At 40.0% G+C, this 11,865-nt stretch overlaps 1 protein-coding gene across 1 annotated transcript; it reads right to left on the minus strand.

Moving 5' to 3' along the window:
* Positions 1-392: 392 nt before the first annotated feature.
* rxfp3.2b (relaxin family peptide receptor 3.2b) lies at positions 393-3,655 on the minus strand. The gene has a single exon (XM_004552766.5). The coding sequence runs from the start codon at positions 3,057-3,059 to the stop codon at positions 1,857-1,859; it is 1,203 nt and encodes a 400-aa protein (XP_004552823.1). The 5' UTR covers positions 3,060-3,655; the 3' UTR covers positions 393-1,856.
* Between the last annotated feature and the right edge of the window lie 8,210 nt (positions 3,656-11,865).

The raw sequence follows: 11,865 nt of genomic DNA on the forward strand, positions 1-11,865 counted from the left end.
ACCTAAAGCTTTTGTTTGGCATTTTTCATATACTTCTATCTAAGAATGACACTAAGCATCAGCTTAGGTCCACAAAGCAATTTGAAAAGACATTTCAAACCACACAAGTGTTTTATTTAGTATTTATGTTTAGACTACGGCTTTGCTACACTTCATTTCACACAAAAGTTGCGCTGAAGAGCGAGAATCCCATTCTCAACAGAAGAGACGAAGAAAATCTGCCCCCTCTATCTGACATGCAGTCTAGTTAGCAACACCTTTGTTCATTATTTGTGCAGCGCAGTGCTGCTGTTGTTAGTGATTGAAGGAGAGCTGCACAAGCACAGAATGAGAAAGTTAAAGCTCATCAATAAAAGAACAGAGAAGGGAGTCTCTGTTGTCTGATGCCCTCTTGCCGGTGTGGGATTGTTTACATAACATTAGCACCACTTTATTTTGCACGCTCTCAGCACCTCTGACTATTTTCCTTTTTTATCTCTCCTCTTACGGGCTCTGAATTCTAATGTGATCTGGCCCAATTATTCAAAATAGTTCAAGCTGAGTTTTTTATTTAGTCTTTATTTTATTTACAGGATTATCAGTCATTATGATTTAAATGAAAAAACATCAAATTAGCAGCTGTCTTGTATGAAAGCTGATGCTATGACCACAGAAGCTCCAGTCAACATATGTATCTGTTCAATTTACCAGAGATAAAAAGGCTGTTTGTGGCACTGGTGGTCTGTCCAACCATGAGATGCCTTTTTTTTAAATGAAAAAATGCTTTGGTTTAAAGTAAATGTCTGACATATAATGCAGATGTTTAGAGGAAATTCGACATAATTCATCATAATTTTCAGACTGACACATATAAAGTAAGAAAAAGAACGCATCTGAGTATATTTGCATGGCTGTCTAAGGTCAGCGAGAGTGAGACAGAGAGAAATAATGATCGTAAATTTTTCATCTTGTGTGCATACAACACAGTATACGTGCTCAGTTCAAATATGAATCATATACTATTTGCTGCACAGGGGTATAAAATCTTACATGGATCACTTCAAGTCCTAATCCTCAAAGCTTTCCACAAGGGAGACGTTTACTAACTATGCACTCATTACGCTGAAGTCTTTGATGCCATGCTGCCTTACCCCGAAAAGCTCAGGAAATTGATTTTAGCTCTTGTACATTTTATTTGCCTTTTATTTTTTCACAAGAGATGAGTCATTTCTCCAGGACAATGCAACAAGCACTACTATTTTACTCCATACATCTACAAAAATAAAATGTACAAATTCTCCCCCCCCCCCCCGCTCATTTCTTTCGTTTTTCCACAGATACAACAACAGGCGATTAAATTGCTCTTTTCTTTTATGATATTTTAAATAAAGCAAACACTTCTAAGCATCACTGTCCTGCTTTTTTAAAATTAATTATTTTGATTCCATTTGTTCCATTGATTATACTGATGAAAGAATTACACACTTGTACCAGTAAACAAACACAAACACAGTAATTTACCAGTATGCATTAAAAAAAAATTACGCCTGAGTGCTGCAACTATTTGAATCTCACTTTGGATTAACAGCTATACATGTCCATGACACGAGAGCAGTATTGCTCGACAGAAGCGGGGAGACTGAAACAGTGAACAACTGTAACAACAGAAATATGTGATGCAGAGAAAATCTTGAGAAACACAGTAGAAGTGAGGCACATCCTACCGTGCAGTACATTATAATTCTGCATTTTTTTTGTTTGTTTTTTTAAAGAAATGCGATTTTCAGCATCGACAGAGTAGGTGAGACATATGCCCTCTTGGTAAACAGATCAATAGTACCGCAGGTGGAATGTTTCGAGTTCCCCAGTCATCCCAGTCAGACATCCATTTGGACCAGCACCAAAACAGGTGGTGCCTCAGCCACTTTGGCCTTGCGACGCAGCAGATGAGTCAGGCTCCTGAAAGATGGCGTGGCGTGCAGGAGAAGTTCCTTGAGGCCTGCCCGAAACTCCCGGCGGATCAGGCAGTAGAGCACAGGGTTGAGGCAGCTGTTGGTGTGCGCCAAGCAAACAGTCAGAGGGAAAGCATAGGCCTGTGCATTGTAGAAAGCTTTGCTGAAGGGCACAAGGTCAAACTTTATGAGCACACCCCACAGTGTCAGTGCCTGATTAGGAAGCCAGCAGAGAAAGAAGGAGAGAACTACGATGACAATGGATTTAGTCACTTTGGAATGACGCTTTTGCCGGCTTTGGTTTGCCTCTGGGCCCGCTGCACCTGCAATGCGCCGGCTTAGGATGAAGCGAAGCAGCAGCAGATAGCAGACGGTGATTATAACTAGAGGAATAAGGAAACCTACTAGGACCTTTTGAAGCTGATATAGACCCAGAAGGAGCTGTGGATCCCAACTGCCAGAGTCTGGGAAGCGCACCAGGCAAAGCTCCTCATCAGATACTTGGGCACTGGTGGAGTAGATGGCATGAGGCAAAGTGGCCAGCAAAGAAACAGCCCAGATGCACAGGCTGGTCCACCTGGCTCTGGCAGCTGCTGTCCGTCGGCTGTGTATCTTCAGTGCGGAGGAGATGGAGTAATAACGTGCCACGCTCATAGCTGTGAGGAAGAATACACTGGCATACATGTTCATGGTGGTGACAGAGCTGATGAGTTTGCACATCACACGACCAAACGGCCAGCGGAAGTCCAGGGCTGTGTCCACTGCCCAGAAAGGCAAGGTCAAAACAAACTGTAGATCTGTGATAGCCAGCCCCATCACAAAGCAGTTGATGGACGACTGCTTCTGCCTGTAACGGGAGTGCAACAGATACAGAGCCAGTGAATTCCCCACCAGCCCCAGAGCGCAGACGATAGAGTAGACACACGCTATCATCACACGTACCACTACGCTGGAGCTGTCTCCTTGAATTTCCATGATAGATTCCTTGGTGAGGAGCTGCAGCCAGCAGTGCAGTGACATGTTAGTGGTGGAACCTTCGCTGCAGTTCCCATTGTAGTCGTCCTGTAGTATTTGTTGCTGACATGGCTCGGGTGCCACCGTTTGAACCCCAGACTCATTCAGCTGCATGGTTGGCCTCTCCTTCTCACATATCACCTCGTAGGGCAAAGTTGAAGAGCTGCCGTGTCTTCAGAACACAGAGAAAAAAGTTTGTGCAGATGGCATTTGCAGCATTTCTGTTGCATGTGTCATCAGATTATCTCCCATGGCGCTGTAGATGCCATCCTCTGCCGCCGTTATTCTCTCCTCATTTCTCCACACACTACTCACAGCTCTCCGCGCGCCACGTCCGTTTATAGGTTTCGCGTGAACGCGCAAAGCTCTGCCCCGCCGTTGACGCTCTTCACCTCACCAAGAGGATGATAGGACCAGAGCGAATCCGCGCTCTTACAGCCGCAGCCACATCAAAGTCTCCCAGAATGTCCGTCAGCGCTGAGTCTTAATGTATTTTGACAGGACAGTGGCACATCCATAATCTTGTTTGTACAGTGTCACCTGTGAACAGGAGCTTTTGGAGACGTGGAGACAGTGTACGCATAAAATATGCACAGAGCGGACTGACTGTACACGGCGCTGTGTTTGACGTGATCGTTCGGGACGTTTGTTGAGGAGCTGAAGGACAAGGATCAAGGACACAGCATCATTTTTATGTTTCTGATTAGCATCAAAGGCGAATTTAAAGGCGGTGAAACCACGTGTACCCGTGTAACGTTTATTATTATGCCAGCAGCTAAGAAATATTAGCCAGAAACAATACTACCTAGAAGTTCCGAAGTCGTATAAGCGCGTTAATCACAGACTTACGATTCCACTTTGTTAGGGACACTTCGTCACCTCCTCTTCGAAGCGGATATCTAATCAGCCAATCACACAGTAGCATCTCACCTGTCGTTTAGACATATACAGTTCTGTGCAAAAGTCTCAAACCACCCCTCAATTCTTTATATTTTGCTTCCCATAAAGTAATTTCAAAAAGTCGTCTTGAGCAACCCCCCCCCCCCCCCCCCCCGAAAAAGCAAACAACAACAACAACAAAAAAAATAGATTTTCTTTCAACACTGACTGTTTCATTTATTTGTAGTGCTGACCATTTGAGAGGATTTTTAATATTTGTTTGTTATGAAACTTGACACTGACTTATGAATCACTAACGCATAGAAAATGCACCGCGGGGCGATGAAGGGAGGAACAGTTCTCCTTGAAAACAAAAATAATTAAATAAAAAGGTCTAAACTACACAGGTTAAGTGGCAGACCTCAAATGAAGAACAAAACAGATAAACAGTATCTGATTGGCCAGTCCTCCACAAACAAGAAAAAATCCAATCCTGACACACGATTTGAGAGTACTGGTTTCATTGAGAGTTGAATTCAGATGTGAACTTTTTGCTTCAAATTGTCATTGAAATTTACAATGGAGGTCAAAAGAGGTACAACAGTGAGTGTTTACAGCCATCCGTACATCAGTGCCAGTTTTTAAGTCCTGATTAAAAACCTATTTTTACTCCCTGGCTTTTAACTCTGTGGGTAACTGACATTTTTATTGCTATGTCTGGTTTTTGTTATTTTATTCCTATATTTACATTTGTATTGTACAGCACTTTGGTGTACCAGGTGTGTTTTTAAAGTGCTATATAAATAAACGATGATGATCCGTAAAACATGGAGGCTCTGCCATGGTTTCGGACTGCAGTTTACCCAGTGGTTTTGGGGATCTTATCAAAACTGATGGAATTATGATATCAGAAAAGTACCATCAGATTTTGATCCACCATACAATGTCACTTGGAAACATGTGATTGGTAGACACTTTATGTCTTTATGGTCCCAAACACACAGCTTATGTAGAATAATATACATGGACAGAAAAACATGCAACACTGCTGTTCATAGATTAAACCAGTGTGGAATCACAAGAATAGAAGAAAAAGCAGCCAACATACAAACAATGGTCAAGATGGCCGGCTATAGTTCAAACCGAGCACCAGAAGAGGGAAGAAAGATGATGTAAGTGACTCTGAACATGACATGGTTGCTGGTAGTTTGAGTTTCTCAGAAACTGCTGATCCACATTGATCTTCCCACATAACCATCTCTAAGGTTTCCCCCTCAAAAAAAAAAAGAATATTCAGTGAGCAGCAGTTGTCTGGGTGAAAATGCCTTATTGATTGCCACAGGCAAGACTCTACATTTGTCACTCTTATCACAATCAAGGTAAGCAGAAGAGCATGTCTAAATGCACAGTATATTAAACCTTGGGGCTCATGGGGTATAGCAGCAGGGAACCATACCAGGTACCAGTCCTGTCAGCTAGGAACAGGAAACTAGGGCTACAGGAAACTTGCATGGTGTCCAGTCAGTGTAAAACAACCTCGAGCATAGAAGTAGTTTAATTTGCATGATATTGTGAGGGTTCTGAATCTGTGGTTTTGTGTCACATTATTAACTCCAATAATACGCTGCAGAGCTACTTTGATCAAATGTAACTTTTTTTCTTTTCTCATTAACTGAGGGGACTCTAACACAAACTATATTACCAGTGTTTTACTCAGTTTCCTTGAGTTTTTGAGGAGCATTTCCTGTGTCTGGAAGTAATCCCTCCCTGTAACTTTCTGAAGAAATTAAAAAGACAAGACAAGATGAAAAAAATAATAATAATCTGCACACTTTTAATCCGTTGGAACTCACTTCTTGTCATCTTAACAATCCTTAAACCTCCAAATGCGTAGGCGCTGACAGTGTGACTGGTTTAATGTTTAAAGCATTTAAATCTGTGATGAAGAACACTGGGCTTCTCAGTGAGCCACAGATATTTCACAGGTTGCACACCAAAACACTTTTCTTGCAACCTGTTCTTGCTTTTGTCACATACTGATCTGTGGTCAGGACTCCTGCACTGGGTACGCTTTTAGTGTCATGCGTGTCAGGATGCAGCGTAGTCTAATATTCTCATAGATACAACTGCCTCAACATCTTCAACAGACCATGAGACAGAAGTACGTGTGCTCTGCTACTGCTATAGTCAGGAAAGGGCAGAGACATTTCTGTAGAGAACCTTGGTTTAACATCATGAAAGGAGACTGAAACGCCCGTGTTCTTGATAAAAGGGATTTCATGCTCAACACTCCACCTGCACAGATATTTTGGGTGTTGACCATGTTTCACAGTGTGCCATGTTATGACTGATGGTGTGTTGTTTCATCATATTGCTGCGAAACACCTTTCATTACGGCTGTAATAGAAACGCGGAAAGGCCAAGAATAATTATATGGTGTTAAAGCAAAGAAAACTGCTTTGGATATCAGAGAATAAATTAAGTCTCTAATTTATGCTTCTTGCCATAAAACCTAAATGTCCAAAGGGTGAGAAGCGACCCAACATCTGCATCCAGAAAAGCAGTTTACAGTGACATACAGATACATGTGTGAAAGTTTAGTTACCCACTGAAACGGACAAGCTTTGTTTGAGTAGACATGGTTCACGTAGACACTGTCGTGATAAATGAAAAGAGATCTAAAGACGTGACGGAAACCTCAGGTAATCCTAGCTGATATGCCTTCCCTTTATTCACTGAAAAGAAGTGACATGATGCTGGAGTTTGACTATATATATATATATATATATATATATATATATATATATATATATATATATATATATATATATATATACCCTAGCTTGATGGCTGATGGAGTTGTTCTGATTGTTCATGCAAATCTGAACTTGCATTAAGCGAGCGAACATAAAAACGCTGTGGCTGAATGACAACATTTTTCATTTTGCTGTTGCTGTGACCTCTGTTTAATTCACCTATGAGAATACCTTTGACTGTTCATTCATCCTGCAGATCATTAAAAAAGACAGAATGATTACATGGATCTGTTTTTGAACTGACTGCACCTTGAGTTCTGATTGCCTCCTTGAATTAATTAACAGTTGTGTTGCCTCTGCAGGACAGCGGCTGTTACTGAATACTGATGGCGTTAAAATCCCACGTTAGAGCATATGGCTACCAGTTAACAGAGCTGGCCCCAGGCTAAATGTCCGGATCACCTTGAGAATGATTGCCATTCCAGGGCTGGAAAACCAACAATTTCAGATTGTCATCTGTTAGGCTAATATTTGGTGTAGGCTGTACTCTGGAGATTCAATTCCGCTGTCAAACATTTGCCTAGAACACTTTAACACCATTGGTCCCAAATTCTGCTAAACTTTCTCTCAGAAGCTCTAAGGGTAAGTTCATCATAATCGTCTCTTTAAAATCACAAAAAATGTAACCAGACCTGAGCATTGAGTGTTTTAGTAGATATTGCATGCATTTGTAAGGACGACACCAGTCTATACCTGTGTGACATTTTCTTAGCTTTAGTGTCGAGTTGAGCTTCCAATTCTGGTGGCGCTCAGTGCTTCATTGGTTTGCTCTGCTTTTTGGATGTAGGTCTGTGTTGATCCATGTTCACCACCACCCTCCACACTCATCCAAAAGCACTCTGCTGAATTATAGCCCTGTTCTCTTTTTAATCTGTCCACTAAAACGTCATTTATACCAATATTGTTTCTTACTCTTACTGCATTCAGAGCAAGGGCAGAAAATATTGCTAGAGATTTAAGTGCCGCAGAAATAGAGAGTGTTCAAAAAAGCTCCTGACCCAGTTTTAGTTTGAAAACTCCAGGACTGCAGTTTGTCCTGCGCAGGCAGAAATCGAGACTTTTAGAAGGGATTACACAGACACTAATGTTTGCTTCCAGACTGATTTTTGTTGTAATCCGTACTCCTTGTTTTGCTGAGTGTTTCTTTTCTCATTTCCCGTCCTCTGTCTACCTCTCTGTTGTGTGGTGTGAGTTTATTGTTGCTACCTCCCCTAGTTTATTTCTTAGAAGCTTAGATCCATGTGGCTTTCAGTGTTTTTACCTCCCTGCTTTGTTCTCTTTTTCAACCTTGTCAATGTCTGAGTTCACCTGAGGCCTGTAGTGAAGCAGGATTTGGGTCAGAGTAACAACAGTTTTAACCCTTGGTTTTCAGTTTTCTTTCTGGGATACATCATAAAATCATCTTTGCGGCCTGCTTTTGGAATTTCCTGTTGCACTGTGTGCTTAGTTAAACTTAAAAATATCTTAGATTTCCTTCTTTTGCCACATCAGCCTCCAGTTAGTTGTCAGTAAAGGAATTACTATGAATTGCTACATCTCACAGCTCTAAATAGTTCATCGATAGTAGTCAGTACACATTTTATTTAGTCATACAAATCCTGTAAAACAAATTATTCTTAAAAATCAAAAACCTAAAATGAATGATAAATGTCAGAAAGACTTCATATATTCAGGGGACTTTAATGCTCACATGCACGACTGGAGTGAGACTTTCATGCAGGAATATTTTCCAGCTTTTCACCAACGATTCAAATTAATTGGTACTCTTCTGAGCAGAGAAGACGCTATTAATATTGTTTATGATAGATAACCTCTTTAAGTCAAAGAGCGCTCCAGTTATTCACTATGTCTAAATTGCCAAGCATCTTAATAAGGTGGTTGGATCCAAAGCTGATTTCAAATGCTTCCTACTCACAGTGAGATGTCTGCCCCACTAACAGTTCACGGCATGCACTCTGCCTGCAGTTCTGACATACTGATCACAAGCAAGAGTCACTGCACTACACTCTGTGTCTGAGCCTTCACTTTTTAACTATCTTTCTTCATCTAGCCCAATATGAGCATTGTTGTCCATTGTTTTGTTTTTTGTGTGTCTTAAATCCCCACAATTCATGCTTTGGTACACATGTAGACTGAAACAAAAGTCAGCCATGCCAACTGCTTGTGGAGAAATATTTCTTTAATATCAGTGGTGGCTGTTGTGATTCCTTTTTATCTTTGAATTGTGTCCATGCTGAAAGTTAAATTGTCAGGCTGTCAAAATGAAATTGAAAGCCTGTCCAGTCAAAGCCAGCTGTTCACATAGTTTGAAAAACTGCATCACTGTTATTTGCCAAGTGCAACAAAATGGAAAGAACTGCATGGACTGTTTGTCTGCAGTATCTGCCACACACTGTGAAATATACATGAATAATTAAGATGGATACAGATACTGTACGACTAATCTGCAGGGATTTTACATGCAAACACAGCAGCAATCAGGTATCTATAAACTGGATTCTCAGGATTTTGGACAGTACACTCAATAATTAATATAATTTAATGTACTGTAAATACTTTATGTCTCTGTTAGTTGATCTGCCTTTCAACTAATTATGTTACATTTGAGTGCATCATTCAGTCCATTTTACCATATTAACATGAAAATAATATGCACACTTACCTTCATTCATTCACTTAATTCTTTTGCAAAACTCCACCAATATCTAAGGTTTGCATAGTGGATTAAAAAGTCACTCATATTAGAGAAAATGCTCTTACTGTGGACATTATATAATAGGTCAAATAGCATTTATTTAGGATTTACACTGATAATTTCCTCTGTTAATGTGTGCTTTGGGTCAAGAGTCTGTTTGCACACAGATGATATTTGAACAGAGTATAGCGTCCAGTAAAGATGGAAATAACTGACTTTAGCAGTGTGAAGAAGGATGGGTAGCAAGTATAGCACGAGTAAAGGTAGTATAAAATTAATCCAGTTAATTAAAAAAAGTGAGTACTGCTGAAAGCAAGGATTAGATAAATGTTAAAGCAGCATGTCATCCTGCCATTATAATGATATTTCACACATTACATATATTGTTTGATTGTTTGGAACTTCAAAGGTACAGCATGTCTCAAAAGACACACACACACACACACACACACACACACACACACACACACACACACACACACACACACACACACACACACAGAAGACGAAAGAGCTAATCTGTGAAGTCTCAAGTTTGAGAATATGTTGAGTTTAGTTTTATTTCCTTCTTCTCTCTCTGGAAAAATAATTGTGTTAATCAGAAAGTTTGGAAGTACTCCCCTGGATGATCTGGATCAACATCTCACACTGAAAGAAAAAAAAGTCAAATTGTACATCCATTAATTTGATTAAAAAAATAACAATGAGGGGTCTAGACACTCTGTCGTTCCCAGATTCCCTCATGGCCACACACTCCTGCACTCAGTGGGAGCAGATGTATAAGGGCCCTCCCGGGTCCATAGGGATCTGATTTATTAAAGTGATGAGGTGCTGATTAGAGACACTGGTGGTCAAGAGACTTTCAGTATGATTAAAAACGAAGCTACGCAGAGTCAAATAAAAGAGCGAAGGGTCAGGTGAACATCAGCGATGGTGAGACATTGTGTCAGCCAGCTCACCAGTTTGCTTATATGCATGTAAAATGTGGTTATCTCGACTCATCTCAGTGCTTTGAATTAAAGCATTGTTTACGTCAAACACACATTCAACCCTTCTGCAAACAAGTTGATACTAACTGCGCACAACAAACATTTTGTACAAGCCCAAAATCCTGAAAGGTGACAATCAGTGTTTTCCAAGCTTGGATCCATGAGTCACACAGATTAATTATTAATCACAAGTAATTCCTAAGCCATAAAAAGTAATACGAGGAAACCATTTCCAGTGGAGTGGAACAGGAAATGAACAGTTGGATGTGATTCTATCTTTCTAATATTTCAGTATTAAATCTATCAGCAAACATGATGGTAATCAATGCGAAACACTGGCTCTAGAGTCACTGGAGGCTAGTTCTGTTGTTATTAAGGAAGCTGACAAAGGCTGTCTAAAATGTATTCAGGATAAGGATTATTCTGTGTGGGGAAACTCAAACACAAGAACAAGTGTTACATTCCCCTGCATTGCTCCCTCCAGCCAGTAACTCAGCTCACGGTAAGAGCCAAAGTAGCACAGTTATATAACAACAAAATCTTTCAGTTAAAAAGGAAACACATTATAGGGTTATGACTTCCTTCTTGTGTTACTTTATTTCAACTGTACGATTCATAAATCTCCTGAATCGTGACAGGTTACTGTTAGAGGTCCCAGTCTTTTATATTTGGCAGCTGTGGGTGCAAGTCTGATCAAATCACAGAACGTATTTATTCCATTTTAAAATCCTATTTCACATAAACATGAACCAAAAGTTTTCGACATTGGCTGCTGACACACTGTGTCTTTGTGCCCAGAGTATTTGGATGACATTTTTGACCTTTGGATGCATTCACTGGCTGCATGTAAAATTCTGAGCACTGAATAATTGCTATCCAAAGACACGACAAAAATCTGTTTTTTCACTCTGTTGTGTAGAGGCATGCCTTATTAACCAAGTTAGCACACTTGACATACCTTTTAGGTTAAGTCCCATCTTATCAGTTTCCATGGAAAAGGCACTTTAAGTGACTAAATAGTAACCACTTGACCTTTTTGTTGTCTGAAATCCAGGGACTGTGCAGCTTTGAAAAGCTTAAAGAGATAAAATGGGAAATGTAGCTGGTGTTCAGCCTTTGACAAAGACAGATAGTGGCAGATGGAAGAGAATATCTGTAGTTCCATTAATGGGAACATTTTCCCAATAACTCTTCTAAAACAAACTTTTAGGAGACTCATATAGATCTAAAATAATTTACTTTATTTATCATAGATGGATAGAATTTTATTTCAAACATGTAAATCTAACTGAAAAAAAAAAAACCAACAGAAAAGAAAAACTTAAAAACATCAAGTTTTCATGAATATCTCTTTGTCTACACAATGTTTATGCTCGAAAAAGAAGTAGGATGAAGTTTACACTTTTGCATCATCATCATCTAAGAAAGGAATAAAAATCCGGAAGACACTGTATGATCTCATAAAAAGTTGGTGCCTATCTGGCAATAATATTGCATACTGTGCTGTTCAGTTGTTAAGAACATATTGTGGATGGTCACAT

The sequence above is a fragment of the Maylandia zebra genome, linkage group LG23, assembly GCF_041146795.1.
Source record: "Maylandia zebra isolate NMK-2024a linkage group LG23, Mzebra_GT3a, whole genome shotgun sequence".
NCBI lineage: Eukaryota > Metazoa > Chordata > Actinopteri > Cichliformes > Cichlidae > Maylandia > Maylandia zebra.